General features: G+C 59.4%; 3 protein-coding genes across 5 annotated transcripts in view; 1 reads left to right on the top strand and 2 right to left on the bottom strand.

Annotated features, from left to right (window-relative positions):
- The first annotated feature begins 4436 nt into the window (after window positions 1–4436).
- PPP2R5B (protein phosphatase 2 regulatory subunit B'beta) lies at window positions 4437–12571 on the top strand. 2 transcript variants are annotated; one of them, XM_060176160.1, is made up of 14 exons: window positions 4437–4886; window positions 5248–5712; window positions 6195–6391; window positions 6591–6692; window positions 6803–6895; window positions 6985–7115; window positions 9886–9945; window positions 10050–10158; window positions 10418–10471; window positions 10542–10592; window positions 10671–10790; window positions 11418–11545; window positions 11643–11744; window positions 11933–12571. In XM_060176160.1, the coding sequence occupies exons 2-14, from the start codon at window positions 5514–5516 to the stop codon at window positions 12090–12092; spliced, it is 1506 nt and encodes a 501-aa protein (XP_060032143.1). In that variant the 5' UTR covers window positions 4437–4886; window positions 5248–5513; the 3' UTR covers window positions 12093–12571. The 2 variants fall into 2 exon arrangements, with proteins under 2 accessions (XP_060032143.1, XP_060032142.1); XM_060176159.1 differs by having other exon boundaries at window positions 4437–4927.
- A 45-nt stretch (window positions 12572–12616) lies between these two features.
- On the bottom strand, window positions 12617–13814 carry GPHA2 (glycoprotein hormone subunit alpha 2). The gene is made up of 3 exons (XM_007518582.2): window positions 13120–13814; window positions 12838–13022; window positions 12617–12770 (listed from the first exon to the last, which is right to left on the bottom strand). Exons 1-3 carry the CDS (start codon window positions 13214–13216, stop codon window positions 12669–12671), a joined length of 384 nt encoding a protein of 127 aa, XP_007518644.1. The 5' UTR covers window positions 13217–13814; the 3' UTR covers window positions 12617–12668.
- A 2044-nt stretch (window positions 13815–15858) lies between these two features.
- MAJIN (membrane anchored junction protein) overlaps window positions 15859–18505 on the bottom strand; it is a 51426-nt gene continuing 48779 nt past the window's right edge. For both annotated transcript variants that reach the window (XM_060176161.1, XM_060176162.1), the window contains exons 11-13: window positions 17643–17715; window positions 16639–16756; window positions 15859–16071 (exon numbers count right to left, since the gene is read on the bottom strand). In XM_060176161.1, the coding sequence (XP_060032144.1) occupies window positions 16026–16071; window positions 16639–16756; window positions 17643–17715 (237 nt within the window). In that variant the 3' untranslated portion in view covers window positions 15859–16025. The remainder of the gene's footprint in view (window positions 16072–16638; window positions 16757–17642; window positions 17716–18505) is intronic.

Genomic DNA, 18505 nt, shown 5'->3' with positions numbered 1-18505 from the left:
GACAGAAATCATCATCTCTTTTTTTTTTTAATATTTAATTAATTTATTTATTCCCTTTTGCTGCCCTTGTTGTTTTATTGTTGTAGTTATTATTGTCATTGTTGATGTCGTTCGTTGTTGGATAGGACAGAGAGCAGGGGAAGACAGAGGGGGAGAGAAAGACAGACACCTGCAGACCTGCTTCACCGCCTGTGAAGCGACTCCCCTGCAGGTGGGGAGCCAGGGTTCGAACCGGGATCCTTATGCCGGTCCTTGTGCTTTGCGCCACCTGCGCTTAACCCACTGCGCTACAGCCCGACTCCCCCATCATCTCTTTTAACAGGTAAGGAAAGGGGTTTGTGGAGCTGGTGGGGCCACCACCTGGAAGGCCTCCCTGGGCTTCCCCGCACAGCTGGACTGGAGCCCGCCGGACAGACCCTCCCGCAGGCCAGGGCCCTTCTGGAACCGGGATAATAGCTCTTCCTATCTCTGGTCCCCAGATCAATAAAGAATGCACTCTAACTCCCTCTTGATCTACTGTTGTTTGCACAGCCTGCAAGAGTGGCTTTTACATTTTTAAATACTAGGGGAGACGTCTAGAGAAGAGGAAGACTTCATGACGCACGAAAAAGAGGGGAAAGTCACATTTCAGCGTCCGCAGAAGAGGTTCCGGCAGCGTGCCGCGGTATAAGTGCTCTGCAGAGCTCCTCTCCGAGGACTTTTCCAGGGTCAACTGGGCCACCCTGCTTCAAGGCTGGGCTGGCCTGGGTGGCCTGCGACGCCAAGGCACTTAGTTGTTAATCCTACTTTAGCCTTCCCCGGGCCGGGTGGGGGAGATATGCAAATAGTTATGCAAAAGACTTTCCATGCCTGAGGCTCTAAAGTCCCGGGTTCCAATCGCTACACCACCATAAACCAGTGCTGAGCCATGCTCTGGTAAAAAAAAAAACACATAAACTTAACAAATAAGTAAATAACCAGAACTCAGCCCCAGGGGCAGGAGTTGGACTCTCCATGACCCCCCCCCACCTCAGCCTCCCCCCAGCCTGGGCCAGGGGTAGTAAGGTAATGGGACAGCCAGCTACCCCGGACTGAAGAGCAGTCTCCAAGGGGATTTTGAGGAGCATCGGGCTGAGAGAATGGCCCCTCAAACCTCGAAACATAGTTCTGGAATGAACCAAGAGATCTGCCCCCACCCCTACCCCCCACGACAGGCCCCACCCTGTGTTCAGGCCTTAACAGTGGGGCCAGAAAAGTGACCGAGGAGCAGGACTCCTGCCTTAGGCTCTGGGTTCAGTCCTTGGCACCACATGTGAACAGCAAGGAGAGCTCCATGGAAGGCGGCGCCAAGCTTCACTCCTTTGCTCTGTCTCTGTCTCTCTCTCTCTCTCACTGAGTAAACAAAAGGATGTTGGACCAGGGAGGTGACTCAGTGGTAATGTGTGCGTGTGTGAGGTCCTGGGTTTGATCTCTGACATCACATAAAACTATCAGTAATAGGGGGTCAGGTGGTAGCACAGCGGGTTAAGCAAAGCGCAAGGACCGGCGTAGGGATCCTGGTTCGAGTCCCCGGCTCCCCACCTGCAGGGCGGTTGCTTCCCAAGCAGTGAAAACAGGTCTGCAGGTGTCTGTCTTTCTCTCCCCCTCTCTGTCTTCCCCTCCTCTCTCCATTTCTCTCTGTTCTATCCAACAACGACGACGACCTCAGTAACAACAATAATAACTACAACAATAAAACAACAAGGGCAATAAAAGGGAAAATAAATTACTTAATTTAAAAAAAACTGTCAGTAATAAAAATTGCAGGATGAATTGAGCTGTGTGATGTCCCAGGCCCTGCACTGCTCCCCTCGCCTGCCATATCTGCTGTTCACCTGCGTGGTGCTGGTCACACGCTCAGGAGGGAAGTGTGAGTGCTAGGCCCGGTACACAGAAAAGGAACACTGAGGCGCTGTGCCCAAGACCTAGTGGAGCAAAAGAACAAGCAAAAAAGTACCAAAGGCACAGTCTGGTCTCTGGGAGACTTACGTCCTCCAGTCCAACCAGGGAGGGTGTGCAGAGGGCAGGGTGGGGACACAGGGACCTTGCCAGTCTGAGGTTGCTGGCTCCCCTGTTGAGGCTGCTCTCACTCCCTGTCACGTGACCTGGGCCACTTCTGTCTCTGAGAGGGTGGTGCGCAGAGTTCAAGTCACAGTGAGGTTGTCTGCACCAGAGCAGGTGGGACTCAGAGGTGCTGTCCCCAAGGGATTCGTGGAGCAATCCCTCCTCAGAGAAACTGTGTTTAGGCCTCAAGGACCCTGGGTGGGTGAAAATGGTTGGAGGGGGTGGAGGCTGCCCTCCCTCCTTCAAGCACTGTCCACCAAAGAAGCGCCTTCCAGGATCTGGTTACTTGTGGGCAGAATCAGGGAAGACACCCCCTGCAGGTGGCAGCTTTTGAGTTGGGCTATGGTAGAGGGCCTGCCTGGGTTTGGCATTTTATTCAGTTGTGGTCACATATACCTATCAAGCCCAGCCTCAGGTAGAGTTAAGTGAACTCTGTGTTGTGCTAGCCACCTCCAGAACGTTCTGATTGTGTGAAGTTGAAGCTATTTCAACTGAACGACAATGCAGGCTTGGGTTGATTTTTATGGCGTGCAAGTGACATTCCAATAAAGGTGATTAAAAAAATATTAAAAGAATGTTCAGTGCTACACCCCTTAGGTGAATGTGGCATTGTATGTTTTGAGACCCAGTTCAATAGTCTTTGTTTTGTTTTTTAATTTTTTAAAAAATATTTATTTATTCCCTTTTTGTTGCCTTTGTTTTACTGTTGTAGTTATTGTTGTCTTCGTTGTTGGATAGGACAGAGAGAAATGGAGAGAGGAGGGGAAGACAGAGAGGGAGAGAAAGACACCTGCAGACCTGCTTCACCACCTATGAAGCAACCCCCCTGCAGGTGTGGAGCCTGGGGCTCCAACCGGGATCCTTACGCTTTGCGCCACCTGTGCTGAACCTGCTGTGCTACTGCCCGACTCGTTTTTTTTTTTTTTTTCCCCTCCAGGGTTATTGCTGGGCTCGGTGCCTTCACCCTGAATCCACCGCTCCTGGAGGCCATTTTTCCTCCTTTTGTTGCCCTTGTTGTTGTAGCCTCATTGTGGTTATTATTATTGCCATTGTTGATGTTGTTCGTTGTTGGATAGGACAGAGAGAAATGGATAGAGGAGGGGAAGACAGAGGGAGGAGAGAAAGACCTGCAGACCTGCTTCACCACCTATGAAGCGGCCCCCCTGCAGGTGGGGAGCCGGGGGCTCGAACCCACTGCGCCACGGCCTGACCCCCCCTTGTTTTGTTTTTAAACAAAAGAGAGAACCAGGATCCCAGGGATTGAACCCAGGTCCTCATACACTGCTCTCTGCTGCTAAGCCACCTCTCTGGCCTGCCAACGCTGCTTCCTGCTTCTGTTTGTCCTCCACCCTGCGGTCCTCGAACCAAGTAGCCGCAGTGCACAGCCCTGTCACAGTCAGCCTGGCCTTGAGACCCTGGAGCCATGGGCACTAGCCTGGGAGCCCTAGGCTGGCACTGAAGCCGAAGTGTGGGCCGGCCCCAGCCTTTGGATAAGCTGTGTGACCTAGGGCAGAGCACCTGTCCTCTCTGGGCCTCGGGTCCTTACTTGGCCCTAGTAGGTGATCAAGGAGATGGGTTTCCTGCAGGCAGACCATGAAGGAGGGGGGCTCCAGCTGGCAGGCTGGTGGGATACGTCTGCAGCACGGGAGATGGCTGGGTGATTCCCTAGGGGACTGAGTGGTCTGTCTACAAGGCTCACAGGGGAGGGAGCCACTGCAGAGGCCCAGCCCCCTCCCCCCAGCCATTCATCTGCGCGCACAGGGACCAGCTGTCCGTCCAGGCAAACTTTCTGGTGCATCGTCCCCTGTGGTGCAAGGAGCCAGAAGGCCCAGGGTCCTAGGAAGGGGCCCAGGAGCTGCAGACCCGGACCCTTTGCTCAACTCCTGGCCTCCCATGAGGTCTGGGATACTTGGCTGTCACAGGGCTTGGAGCACGAAGCCCTGCCAGCACATCTCGAGGTGAAGAGGGGCTGGGAGGGTGCTCCCGGAAGGTCAACTAGCCTGGGGTGGGGCGGCAGCGCCAGCTCCAGGCAGCCCCTCCTGCTGCCCTGCTTTGCCACTCCAAGGATGGCCCTTTAAACCCCAGCCCATGATGTCACCGCAGACCGCCAGGGCGGGAGGGGCACCGCAGGCCGGGGCGGACTACATTTCCCAGCATCCCCGGCGGCCACACCCTTCCCGGCAGGCACCGCGCCCGCACTCTTCACCTGCCGGGCGCTGCATCTCCCGCGGGACGAGGCCGTCCCGGGGCATCTGGCCCTTCTTGGGGGGCCGCCCGGGGGTCACTACCGGGGGCGCGGGCGCAGCGGGCCGAGTGTTGGAGCTGATCTCGCGCCGGGAGTCTTTCGCGCGGCCTCCAGCGCCGCTTCTCGGCGTGGTAGCCCCGCCAGTCGGAGGGGCCCTGCCCGTGGCTTCCGCAGCCCCTGGGCGCCCTTTAAGCGGCGGGGACTTCATTTCCCAGACGCCCCTGCGCGCAGCCCCGCCCCGGTCGCGGGAGGGGGGGGGTCGGTGCGGCGGGAGGGGACTTGATGTCATCCTGAGCAGCTGGGCGGCGGGCGCCGGTGCGCACCGAGCCGGGGCTCCCGCCGCACCGCTCGGGCCCCGCCTGGAGGCCCCGTCCGCGCCGCCCGCCCCGAGCCCGCAGCCCGCAGCCCGCGCCGAGGGCCATGCCCGGCCCGCAGCCCCGGGGACCCCAGCAGCGCCGCCGCCCCGCGCCCGCCGCGCGCCCCGGTGCCTGGGAGCCCTGAACCTTGAGCCCAAGGGCCGCCCCTGGGCACCCGGGGCCAAAGTCGGGGCGTCTGAGAAGTGAGTGTCCCCCCCCCGGGCGGTGTGTTGGGGGGTGGCAGGTGAGCTGGGGGGGCTTAGATGGGGGAGGGTGGGGGCATCCGGAGGGTGCAGCGCCTCATCTGGGGGGACACCCTGGAGGTCGGGGCGAGCGGGGCAGGAGTGAGACCCCACGCTGGGGCCGGGCGCGGGGCGCGGGGTCCCCTCTAGCTGGTTTGCACAGGGCTGGCTTGCGGGCCCGGGACCTTCTGGTCTGGAAGCAGGGAGGGTCCTGCCTCCATTGGGAGGGGCCGCACCGGTGTGGGTTGGACAAGGTGAGGAGGGAAGGGAAGAGCTGACGGGCTGTCGCTGCCGCCCGCCTTCCTCCCTGACTTGTTTTCAGGAGTCGCTCGGGAGCCCTCCATCAACTCTTCAGGACCCCCCCCCCCCCCAGGAAGCACCGAGACCTGACCAGCCTCCTCTGCACCCTGCGTGCCCCCCAGGCCTGGGCATTTGCTGGAGGCCCTGGGGGGGGCCCGGGACGGTGGTTGTGCGGCCCCCCCCCCCAACCTGCAGGATGGACCCCAGTTAGTCTGCTCTGCTCTGCTCCCCACGGCCAGGGATCAGCCGGACACACAGGGCCTCTGACAGCTGACCCGCCTGGCTGCCATGGAGACCAAGTTACCCCCTGCGAGCACCCCCACCAGCCCCTCGTCCCCGGGGCTGTCGCCCGTGCCACCCCCGGACAAGGTGGACGGCTTCTCCCGCCGCTCCCTGCGCAGGGCCCGGCCGCGGCGCTCACACAGCTCCTCGCAGTTCCGCTACCAGAGCAACCAGCAAGAGCTCACGCCGCTGCCCCTGCTCAAAGGTGGGCCAGCCGCCAGCCTGGGGGGCGTCCTGGGTGGGTGACGGTGCGGGGGGGGGGGCCCCCAGGAAGGTTTGAGCGGCCCTCTGCTGAAGTGTGGCCTGACCGTCTAGGCTAAGGGTGGGACCCGCGGCCGCCAGGCCTCCTCTGTCACCACTGTCCCCGCCTCTGGGCTGCAGCGTCTGATGGTGGAGCTGGAGGGTGTCCTGGGACCCTCAACCTGAGCGGCTCCCCGTGCCTCACTCTGTTGGGCCACCTCTGCAGAGCGCAGGCTCTGTGCACACGAGGCCCCAGGTTCGATCCCAGTCGCCCCAGAAATAAGGGGCTAAGATTAACCACGGCTCAGGCTTACCGAGCTGATGAGCAGAAGACCCCCCCCCCGTCCCAGCAGGACGGAAGGGAAGGGGGGTGCTGGGGGCGCTGGGCGCCAGCCTGGAGCTGCAACAGTGGGGGTCCAGGCTCAGCGCCCCCTCCCTCCTTCTCAGACGTGCCTGCCTCTGAGCTGCATGAGCTGCTGAGCCGCAAGCTGGCCCAGTGCGGGGTCATGTTCGACTTCCTGGACTGTGTGGCCGACCTGAAGGGCAAGGAGGTGAAGCGGGCGGCGCTGAACGAGCTGGTGGAGTGTGTGGGGAGCACCCGGGGTGTCCTCATTGAGCCTGTGTACCCCGACATCATCCGCATGGTGAGTGCCCGGCCCCTCCTTACCTCCCCTCTCCCCAGCCCCCCTCCCCAGGGCTCCCATGAAATGGGTTTGAGGAGTCGCCACCTGCCCACTGGGGCAGGTGCAGAGCCCCTGGGAACTTTGATGAGAGACGCCCCCTGCTTCCATCATTCAAGGCTCTTCCTTGAAAAGCCTCCACTCTGCCCCACCCCTGCCCCAGATCTCAGTGAATATCTTCAGGACCCTCCCACCCAGCGAGAACCCCGAGTTTGACCCTGAGGAGGATGAGCCCAACCTGGAACCTTCCTGGCCACATCTGCAGGTGCCGGGGATGAGGGAGGGTCTTCTGGGGTCTGGGCTTTTGGGGGAGGGTGTTGGGGGGCTGTCACCGAGCCCACTTTGTCTGACTCCTCTCACCACCACCACCACTAGCTGGTGTATGAATTCTTCCTGCGTTTCCTGGAGAGCCCCGACTTCCAGCCCTCCGTGGCCAAGAGATACGTGGATCAGAAGTTTGTGCTGATGGTGAGGCGGGTGCCCCGGCCAGCCGGGTGGGGCAGTGTGGGCCCTGGGGGCTCAGCCTCTCGCCTGACCCCTGACCCGTGGTCCTACAGCTGCTGGAGCTCTTCGACAGCGAGGACCCCCGGGAGCGGGACTACCTCAAGACCATCCTGCACCGGGTCTACGGCAAGTTCCTGGGGCTGCGGGCCTACATCCGCAAGCAGTGCAGCCACATCTTCCTGCGGTGGGTGCCCGCTGAAGGGGAGGGACAGGACGTTGCGGGGGTGTGGGGGGAGACTGAGGCCCAGGGTCTGGGCTGGGGGGAGGGGGTCAATGGAGGGGGACTGGCATCTATTATTTCTTAATTTTCTTCATGCAAACAAATATTCCTTTTAAAAAGCATTTATAAGGCGGGGGTATAGCGTAATGGTCTTGCAAAGAAAGATACTCTCATGCCTGAGGCTCAAAACTCCCAGGTTCAATCCCCCGCATCACCATAAGCCAGAGCTGAGCGGTCCTCTGGTTCAAAAGTAAGTAAATAAAAAATAAGGGCCGGGTGGTGGCGCTCATGGTTGAACGCACACGTTACGATATACAAGGACCCAGGTTTGAGCCCCCGGTCCCCACCTGCAGGGGGAAAGCTTTGCAAGTGGTGAAGCAGTGCTGCAGGTGTGTGTCTCTCTCTCTCTCTCTCTTCCTCTCGATCACCCCCTTTCCTCTCTATTTCTGGCTCTGTCTATCCAATAAATAAATAAATATAATTTAAAAAAATTACAGAGCAGGGGTAGGTAGCATAATGCTTATGCAAAGAGACTCTCATGCTTGAGGCTCTGAGGTCCCAGGTTCAATCCCCTGCACCACTACTAGCCAGAGCTGAGCACTGCTCTGGTAAAAATAAAAGATAAAAAATATTTAGTGAATAAAAACAGAGCAATTGAGAGGGAAGGGGTAGACAGAGAAGCAAACAGAAAGAGAGATACCTGCAACTCTGCTTCACCACTCATGAAGCTTTTCCCTCTGCAGGTGGGAACCAAGGGACCTGAACCCGGGTCCTTGCGTTCTGTAACACGTGTGCGTTCAACTGTGTGCACTACCACCCATCCTGCATGTCTAAGTTCTAACAAAGAAACGCATCTACCAGTGGGTATTCAGGGGCAGGCGAGAGGGTTCACCTCAGGGGCGCCCGCCCCACCCTGCGCTGACTGACCCTGGCTCGAGCCCCTGGATCACCTGCCGCATGGCCGGTACTTGCGGGGGCTTCCATGCTGTGCACCCCTGCCCACTTCTGTTTGTAGAAGTCAGCCCAGAGTGGTGACTTCCTCACAGTGACCCAAAAGGAAAAACGGAGGCTAGGAGATAGCTTGCCTGGTAGCGAGCGTACTGTGGCCACTCTGGGTTTGAGCCCCCCCACCCCACCCCCACGTGGAGCACAAGGCAAAGCTCCCCAAGTGCTGGAAGAGCCAGGCTGTTGTGTCTTGCTCAGTCCTGTCTGTGGGCCTGCACTCTGGGTTCCAGACTCTGGGTCTCTCTGACTCCTGTGTCTGGTCTCTCTCTCACACACAGAAAGATACAACAAACTAGGCCAGGGAGGTAGCATCGTGGTTATGCACAAAAGATCTGAGGTGCTATGGTCCCAGGTTCTATCCCTAGTACCACCTTTAAACCAGAGCTGAGCACATGCATACACCCATCTGCCTCCGGTGTGTGTGTGTGTGTGTGTGTGTGTTGGGGGGGGTTTTGCACCAACAGCACAGTAGACTTTCATGCCTGAGACCTGATATGCCAAGTTCAATCTCTACCACCGTTTTCAGCCAGAACTGAGCAGTGCTCTGGTGAAAACAAGCAAATAAAGAATTAAGAACTGGGAGTCGGGCGGTAGCACAGCGGGTTAAGTGCACATGGCACAAAGTGCAAGGGCTGGTGTAAGGATCCCGGTTTGAGCCCCCGGCTCCCCACCTGCAGGGGAGTCGCTTCACAGGCGGTGAAGCAGGTCTGCAGGTGTCTGTCTTTCTCTCCCCCTCTCTGTCTTCCCCTCCTCTCTCCATTTCTCTCTGTCCTATCCAACAACAACAGCTATGACAACAATAACAACTACAATAAGCACAACAACAACAAGGGCAACAAAATGGGAAAAATAGCCTCCAGGAGTAATGGATTCATGGTGCAGGCACTGAGCCCCAGTAATAACCCTGGAGGCGAAAAAAAAAAAAAGAATTAAGAACTTAGGGCAAAAACTTTCAAGACTGCCCTAGGATGTGGCTGTACTGAGGGGCATGGCCCCACAACCCTCTGGGCTCTTCAGGGGGGCTGGGTAGATACCTCACAAAGTGAGCAGGAGAGAAATCAAAGAGGAACTCAAGTGTGCCAGGCAGACCTCCCACCACGTGGAGAGACCTCTGTGCTGGGAGAGCTCAGTTTTGCTGACCTTTGTGCTAGACCTCCAGCCCCAAGCAGTGCTCAGTGCCCTGCCTGGCTCTGGGGACAGACTCCTGTGATGGAGTTTGGTTCAAATGTTGTTACTTGACTTTCTCTGTTTTGTTTTTTAGTTTTAATTAAGAATTTATTTGCAGCCAGAACTTGAGAGGGAAGGGGGAGCTAGAGAAGGAGACAGAGACACCTGGAGCCCTGTGCCACCATTTGTAAAGCTTTCCCCCTGTAGGTCAGGACCAGGGGCTCGAACCTGTATCCTTGTGCCCCACTTCGGTTCCTTCATCCAGAGAGTGGGTCTACTAATTCTGTTCCCCCCATCTCCAGAGTGCACAGCACAGAGCAGATGCCCTAAGTGTCACTTGGCTTGATTGACACGATCAACATACACGGGCTGGGCCCTGCTGATGGGGTGGGGGGCCAGGGAATGAGGGGGTCTCTGGGGAAAAGAGGGGAGTCGGAAGGCAGGTGGTAGTGAGCGGTGGGCAAAGTCTTCAGGGTCCTGGCGGGAGCCCAGCCTGAGTCGGAAGAGGATCTGGACGGGCCTGTCGCTCTGAGCGCCTCTGCGCCCTTCTGCTGCTCCTCAGGTTCATCTACGAGCTGGAGCACTTCAACGGTGTGGCAGAGCTGCTGGAGATCCTTGGGAGGTGAGGCGGGGCGGGGGGGGGGGGGGGGGGGCCGCTCCTCGGGAACCCCGAGACTCGGGGCAGGGGGAGGGTGCTTGGCGTCCTGAGCCCTGCCCTTTCCTCAGCATCATCAACGGCTTTGCGCTGCCCCTGAAGACGGAGCACAAGCAGTTCCTGGTCCGGGTCCTGATCCCCCTGCACTCCGTCAAGTCGCTGTCCGTCTTTCATGCCCAGGTGGGGCGCGGGGTCCCCTCCCGCCCGTTTTTCCTGCCCGCCAGCCTGGCCACGGCCCCACAGGCCTGGGCTCTGTGGCCCTCCAGCCCCTCCTGCCCAGATCTCACAGCTTCTGTGATGGGGGAGCCTGCGGGACGGTTCCCTCTGAGGTGGCAGGAGATGCTCGCAGAGGGAGAGTGGACGCCGTTAGCCAGTGTCCTCCCGGGTGGCCTGGGCACCTGCTGCCCTCTGACCCTGGCCCCTCCTGTGTCCCCCCAAGCTGGCATACTGTGTGGTGCAGTTCCTGGAGAAAGACGCCACCCTCACAGAGCACGTGAGTACCTGGTGTGGGGGGAGCGGGCATCCCCCTCCCTGGCCAGTCTGACCTCTGACCTCTGCCACAGGTGATCCGGGGGCTGCTCAAGTACTGGCCCAAGACCTGCACCCAGAAGGAGGTACGGAGAGGGGCTCTGGGCCCCACGGGGGCGGGCAGGGGCGCTGGGGGAGGTGGGAACCGCTGCCGTGTCCCCCAGGTGATGTTTCTGGGGGAGATGGAGGAGATCCTTGACGTCATCGAGCCCTCCCAGTTCGTGAAGATTCAGGAGTCCCTCTTCAAGCAGGTGGCCCGCTGTGTGTCCAGCCCCCACTTCCAGGTAGGAGCCCCTCCTGGCTGCGGTGACGCGGAGACTGGACTCAGTGATGTCCGCTCTTCCCTGCTGACGTGTGTGTGTGTGTGTGTGTGCGCGCGCGCGCATGTGCGTGTGTGTCAGGCCCGAGGGCAGGGCCAGGTGGTGGTGTGCCGGGTAGAGTGCATGTGCACACACACCCCGCAGAGCACAGGACCAGGGTTCAAGCCCGCAGGGAAGTTTCACAAGTGGTGGAGCAGAGCTGGAGGTGTCTCTCTCTCCCTCTCTCACTTTTTAATTTTTTTTCACCCAAGCATCGCTCAGCCCTGGCTCGTTGGAGGGGGAGGCAGGGAGGAGGGCTTCCACTTGGGACTTTGGAGCCTCTGGCAGGAGTGTCTCTGCATTATGCCATTTCTTCCCAACTCACTCCGTGTCTCTCTCTCTCTCTCCACTTTGTCTCTATCAAAAAACAAACTCATGGGTACACCCCCACCGTGGCGGTGAACTAAGTGCCTCCCCAGCTCCTGTGGCCCGTGTGTGAGTGCGAGTGTGTGTGTGTGGTGACAGGTGGTGGCCGCTACTTGGTGCTCCTTGCTGCCCCGTGGGCCAGTTTGGTGGGGTGGGGGGGCACTGAGGAGCCGCCCCCCCGCCCAGGTTGCAGAGCGGGCTCTGTACTTCTGGAACAACGAGTACATCCTGAGCCTCATCGAGGACAACTGCCACACCGTGCTGCCCGCCGTGTTTGGGACGCTCTACCAGGTCTCCAAGGAGCACTGGAACCAGTGAGTGCCCTGCACGCCCTGGCCCGGTGCCGGAAATTGGTGCTGTCCCCCCCCCTGCCCCCGTGTCCTGGGCTGACGCTGTTTTCCCGCCACCCAGAACCATCGTGTCTCTGATCTACAACGTGCTCAAGACCTTCATGGAGATGAACGGGAAGCTGTTTGATGAGCTCACAGCCTCCTACAAGCTGGAGAAGCAGCAGTGAGTGTCGGGCCTAGCCTGGGGGTCTGGTGTGGTGAGGCGGGGAGGCAGCCTCCTCCAGGCAGCCCACCTAGCTGAGTCCAGGCCTGGAGCTGCCTTCTGGTGACCGGGCCGAGTCTCTCCTCTGTTCTTTCCTGGAGTCCCGAGCCTCTTGCAGATGGGGCTGCCTCACCCTCCTCTCTCCCTAGGGAGCAGCAGAAGGCCCGGGAACGTCAGGAGCTGTGGCAAGGCTTGGAGGAACTCCGACTGCGCCAGCTGCAGGGGGCCCAGGGGGCCACCCAGGGTGCCAAGGAAGTCCCCGTGCAGCGGCTGACACCCCAGGTGGCCGCCAGTGGGGGTCAGAGCTAGAGATGCCCCGGCAGGGAGGATCTGACCTGAGCTGCCAGTCCTGGTCCCTCTTCTGCCTGGGGCCCAGAGGGGGCTGGGAGGACTCCGTCGGGACCGGAGGACAGCTTTGGCTGGGAACGGGGGCGAGGAGACGATGGGCCTGGCAGCCGAACTCACGGGCCCACGCGGCCGGACTTGACCAGGAAGCCGCCACGAGCTGGTCCCCCGCCCTGGCTCCCGGGCCTCCCCCCCACCGTGGGATCCGCTATTTATTCTCCCCGCTCACCCGACACACACGCCGTCCCGTCCCGGGCCTGGGGCACCCCTCCCTCCCTTGCTCTGTGCTTCCTCGTCCCCTTTTTATTTATTGGGCAGGGGGAGGGGTGAGGGCACCGGCAGAAGAGATTCCCCGTGTCCTGGGGCAGAGGGGGGGTCACAGTAACCATGGTCTCCCCCTCCCCTGGCTGGGGGTAGACGCAATAAAGAAAGAAACCCAGAAATACCGGCTTTATTGGGGGCCGTGCAGGTGGAAGCAGGGGAGGGGCGAGCCGGGCACACAGCTGGATACTCCCAGGGTCTCCTCAAGGGGGACACACACTAGTAGCGGGACAGGCGGCACATGTCACACTGGCAGGCCCTGGCCGAGAAGATGTCCAGCTCCTCCCTGCGGCCGTCCCCGCACCGCAGCTGCACCTTGACCTGCGGCAGAGGCTCGTGACCGCCGCCCTCAGTGCCCCCTGCACCCACCATCGGGGGCGGCCCTCACCTTGCGCAGGCGGCTGATGGTGCAGCACTGGGAGACGGAGGTGATGTTGTGTCGGTAGCCGCTGGCCACCAGCACCGAGTGCCGGGAGGGGAAGGCGCTGGACTCACAGTGGCCCACGCAGGCCTGGGCCATGTGGGCACCCTGGCAGGTGCCCTGGCGGTCGCTCCGCACCGTCACGTTGAAGGCTGGGAGGCGGGCAGGTGGGGGTGGGCACTGAGCCTCTGAGGGTCCCTGGGTGTGGCCCACCCATCCCTCCCACAGTACCCAGCCTCGGATACTCACGGTGCAGGTGGCACCCTGGGAGGGCTGCCTGCCGACCCTGGCCTCCAGTGGCCACCAGGGCCAGCAGGCAGAGCAGCAGGGCGTGGGGGGACGCCATGGGCCTCTGGGACACAGTGGGGAGATGGTTTCTCCAAAGGCCTGAGTGGGGCTGCCTCCCCTCTGCCTGTGAGGCTCTGGGTGGGGTGGGGACGGGGCGTCTGGCTGTGACTGCCCCTGTGGTGACTGGACCTGGGTGGCAGGCGTCTGCCTCCCACCCGTCCCACTTTGGCCTGGAGACCCCTCCCCGGGCTTCTGCCCCAGGGGCTCACCACTTGCAGGGCTGGATGTCTGTGGTGCCTCTTGCAGGGTCTCCAGCGGGCGGGTGCCGGCTTCTGGGCTTCTATCTGGGGCTTCCTGGAGCCACGCCTCCCGGGAGATCAGCTTTCAGGGCAGGGTGCCTCCCAGGCCTGGGCTCCTCTCTGAGGTGTGGTCCTCGGCTGCTCTGTCCCCGGCTGGGCCGAGTGGGGTGTGCGGTGCACAGCTGGGAGGGGCGGCTGAGGCTGTGGGTCGAGTTGGGACCACCTGGGTATTTGCCGCGAGACTCTGGGCAGGACACTCCTGTCAGGGCTCCCGACCCCAGGCCCGGCCCTGCCCGGACCCGCTGCAGAGGAAAGGGGTGGGGAGGTCTCACTAAGACAAGGCGGCTTGGTGGCCCCTGGGCTCAGTCCCTTTCAGAGCTTCACCTTCAGTGTCAAGCGGACGACTTTTCTTCTGGGGGGGAGTCAGCTGTAGAGTGGGGCTCTGACTTGGAGCTCCCCGCTCCCCAGTCCCTGAAACAGCCCTGGCTCCTGGGAGCCTGCAGCTGCCGTGTGCCCCCCTTTCCCCCACGGAGCTGGACCCCTTAGTTCAGTCCGGCTCTGGTTTTACAGGTGAAGCAACCGTGGTTTGGAGTAGGAGTCCTCAGAGGTCCGCAGCTAGTCGGTGTTGGTGCTGATTTGGAGCCCTCAGGCACCGTCCACACCTGGTGCTGCCTTACACTCGGTGTCAGAAGGTGGCAAGGCAAAAGCACCCCGACAGCCGGGGCTGGGGTAGCGGAGCTCGGGGACCTACCCCTGGGCTGCAGTGAGCAGCAGAGCCGGCCACACGGAAGGCTGAGATGAGGCCCATGCGGCCAAGTAGTGTTGCAAGTCAGCGCGGCCCGGGGGCCACCAGGTCTCAGGCCTCTTGGCGGCTTTGCGAAGCAGGCCAGACTCGCACGCACGAGGCCCAAGATCCACCCCTAGCTTCATGTAGGCCAGAGTGAAGTCCGGCTAGATCTCTACTAATAGGGTCAGGGAGGTGGCGTACTGGATAAAGCACTGGACTCTCGGGCACGAGGTCCCAAGTGCAGTCCCCCGCAGCACATGTACCAGAGTGCTGGCTGGTTCCTTCTCTCTCCTATCTTTTGCGTTAATAAAAATCTTAAAAGGAAAAGTCTCTACTAGTAAATCTTTTGATGTTTAAGTGCCGGCTCGTTCTGAGCTCGAGGGGCTTTCCATAAGCCCCATTCATTTTGTTGATGTTCTGAGGCTGCACAATCTGGCCTCATCTGGTTTTCTCCAGGGGTTCTCACCCCAGTTAGCCCAACAAACTAATGTGCATTACTGTCAGAAGTAAGAGGGGACCTGGAGAGAGCTCACCCAGCAGACCCCACTTCACCGTGCCCAAGGCCCCTGGTTCGAGCCCTGACCCCACACAGGGACACTGCAGCGCTGGAGGAGTTGAAGGCTGGAGGGCGGTGTTGTGGTTTCTCTCGTCCCTCACCCCTCCCTCTTTATAATAAGGAATGAAAAAGATGACCCGGGAGTAGCACTAAATAAATAAAAGGTAAAAAAAAAAAGCCTGAAGGAAGGTAGGAAGGAGACCTACCCATCCACTAAGCAGCAGCACTTTGGGGGCTGCGGGGCAGCCTGGGGAGCTCACACATTACAGGGCGTGAGGACGGTCCTTCCACATTCAAAACCCCCGGTTCCCACCTGCTCCAGGGAAGCTTCACAAGCGGTGAAACAGTGCTGCAGGTGTCTCTCTCTCTTAACCCCACTTCCTTTCCCCAATTTCTGCCTCTAGCCAAAATAACAATTGAAATCGTTAAAAAACAAAAAACCCAGGACTTTGGGCACGAATTGAATTGGGAAAAGGATTGATTCCTTGATGGTCAGCAGAGTTCGGGAGAGGAGGTGAAGGCCTGAGGCCTGCCACAGACCCTAGCAACATCAGCAGTAGCCTGCAGACCCAAGGGAGTTCCCTCTCATTGCGTCCTGTCCCTACACCTGAGGGAGGAGTCTGCTCACTTCAGGAAATTCAGCCAGTAGCTTCATCAATAACTTACTGTCGGGGAGTCGGGCTGTAGCACAGCGGGTTAAGCGCAGGTGGCGCAAAGCACAAGGACCGGCATAAGGATCCCGGTTCGGACCCCGGCTCCCCACCTGCAGGGGAGTCGCTTCACAGGCGGTGAAGCAGGTCTGCAGGTGTCTGTCTTTCTCTCCTCCTCTCTGTCTTCCCCTCCTCTCTCCATTTCTCTCTGTCCTATCCAACAACGACAACAACAATAATAACTACAACAATAAAAAACAAGGGCAACAAAAGGGAATAAATAAAATAAATGTTTAAAAAAAAAAACTGTCGTCAGGGCCCTCAGTACTGTCACGGTGAAACTTAATTGTCAAAACAAAATTCTTACACTCGAACATTTTAGAAAGTCCCATTATTTATTTATTATTATTATTTTTTTGTCTTTTAAATGGGAATAAAAGCATTCTGCTCTAGAGAGGCAAAGGAAAGGACAGATTCACAGGAGGCCGGGAAAGTGAGTCGTCACCTCCGGGGCTGGGATGCCACAGGCAGCTGAAGGAGTGGGAGGTGGCGTGAGATGCTGTCTTGCGAGGGGGTTACTGGCTGCTCCTTCTGAAGAAATACCGGAACGGGAAGAGCGAGCTGCAGGGAGGAGAGGAGAGGAGAGCAGAGCAGGCTGGGACTCTAGAGGCCCCTTCCCTTCTCCCAGGCCCCATTACTGCTCCATTAGGAAGGGCGTTTGGGCTCTGAGGAGCTGCGTTAGCAAAGGCGCCCAGATCAGATGAGACTCGGGAGGGGAGTGAGGGAGTGAGGGAGGAGGCTGCAACGGGCCGCTGGGCTCCAGCTAGACCAGGGACTTGCTCACTGTCCTCTGCCAGGACTCAAGACACAGGCCATTCAAAGGGGAGAAGAGAAACCTGTTGGAGACCAAGTCGCCTCAGTGGCCAAGCACATTATGAAGAGTCTGTCCAGGCGGTGTCTACGGACCCAGGCCCAAGGCCAGGTCTGCGTGGGTTATATGAAAAGGAGGAAGACAAAGTCCCCAGTCAGGGTGCCTGTCCTCAGGTCACTTCCCTCTCCTGTGCTGGGCTGGGCAGAGACTGTGCGGACGGCCCCCTGCGCTGCTCTCATGCCCCAGGGAGTCTGGCTCTGGAGCTAAATCACTGTGGGGCTCCGTTTGGCGGCAGCAGAGAAGTCGGTCCCACCTACCTTATAAACCCGAAGAAGCCGCTGGGCCCCGGCTGGGAGGGTCCTTTCGTGCGAGGTGGACTGTCCTGTTGCAGTGGGGGGGTGATGTGCTCTGCTGGGCCGAGCCCCCACTGGGGATCTGCAGAGAAGACAGGTAGGCGGGGACAGTGCAGCCTACGGGCTGCTTTCATGTGAGCGGGAGAAAGCACGAGCTGCACGGAGGGCGACTTAGCCTCAAGTCAGGTGGAGGCTTTGCTCAGCCCTCACAGCCTCCTCTTAGCTCGGCAAAATGCCCTGCTGGCCTTCACTCCTGATTTTTATGCTCTCAGAAGTCACAGCCACTACTCGCGGCCAGTGTCTGCACACGGAGGCACAGCTGGGAGAACGCACTAGCTCACGCTCCTGGTTTGGGGGCCGCTCCCGAGGGGGGAAGATCAGCAAGGCATGTGTGTGTGTGTGTGTGTGTGTGTGGGGGGGGTCTCACTGAGTCTGCGCTGCACCTTCACTGTTACCGTCAACAGTCTGGGAGGGAAAGGGGACAGCAGGGACAACCTCCAGCAAGACAAACTGAAACATACCCCTCCTGGGGCCAGGTGGTGGCACATCTGGTTGCCCACACATCACCATGTGCTAGGACCCGGCTTCAGCCCTGGGTCCCCACCTGCATGAAGGAAGCTTCACAGGTGGTGAAGCAGGACCGCGGGTCTCCGCTCCATGAAGGAAGCTTCACAGGTGGTGAAGCAGGACTGCGGGTCTCCGCTCCTCTTTTCCTCTCAATTTCTCTGCTTTATCAGATAAATGAATACAGCTACAAAAACCCACAAAAACATAGCCCTTCCAACTTTATTATTATTATCTACCAGTGCACCGCCCAGCTCTGGCTTACGGCTCATGGTGCTGGGGTGCAAGTCCTTTATGACCATCGTGCCATCTCCCCAGCCCACCCCCCCCCCCAGCTTCCTGTGAAACGAGTCACCCGGATGGGGATGTTCTGGAACGGGGGCTCGGCGCTCAGGAGAACCTACCCTGCTCCTGGACGTCAGTGCTACGGAAGGCTGGGGGGTCCTGCCACTCCAGCTGGGTTTTCCTCTCCCTGTTCTGATCAAGAGGATGAGAGAAGGCAAACTTCAGTGCGTGGTGGCTGCTATTAGCGGGGGGACTGAATTCACATCGGGGCTGGGTCCTGGCTCTGGCTGCCCAGCTGGTTCTTCCCTCCCTTCCAGACTGTCCGCTCCCCACCTCAGTGCCTGAACCTCAGTGCCTCTAGCTAGTGGGGTCTAGGAGCTGAGAACAAACCAGGCTGGGCTAACTCAGCACTCGGGGTTACCGGTGCACCCACTACTGCCCAGACAGACAATTCTCGCTACAGACTGGGTGGGACCTTCATGTGTGATCCGTGTGCTGAAGCTAAGGCCTCAAGCCAGTGTGATAAGGTAGGGATGAGACCACCCCGGCCCGGGTTGTCGAGCAGGCCATCGACAAGGCAGGTGTGGCTAGACAAGGAAGGCTTCATGAGGGAAGTGACAATGGAACAGGCCCTGATGGGTTGTGGCGACAGGCGTGGGAGGATGGCCAGAAAGAGCAGGCCACTTCCAGGGATGGAGAAAGGCAGAGAGAGACCCTTAGAGTTAAGTAGGCTCGGCTCAGCACGGCCAGAGCCAGGCCCGAGGGAACAGGACTGCGGCCCAGGCAGTCAGCACACGGCTGACTTAGGACTCCACCTTCTGTCAGCAGAACTTCCTTTGCCTCTGAAGGGAACACCCTCCACCCTGACTTGAATGACATCGTCATTTCCAGCAAACGCCCCACGGGCAGGGCTGCGGTTCGGGGCCATATGGTGACACACATTACCTTGGTCAAGAACCTGCATTTGAGCCTCAACTCCCCA

Source organism: Erinaceus europaeus, chromosome 17, assembly GCF_950295315.1.
Source record: "Erinaceus europaeus chromosome 17, mEriEur2.1, whole genome shotgun sequence".
NCBI classification, from domain to species: domain Eukaryota; kingdom Metazoa; phylum Chordata; class Mammalia; order Eulipotyphla; family Erinaceidae; genus Erinaceus; species Erinaceus europaeus.
Note: the sequence above shows the minus strand (reverse complement) of the source record. Positions and strands in the feature narration are given on the sequence as shown.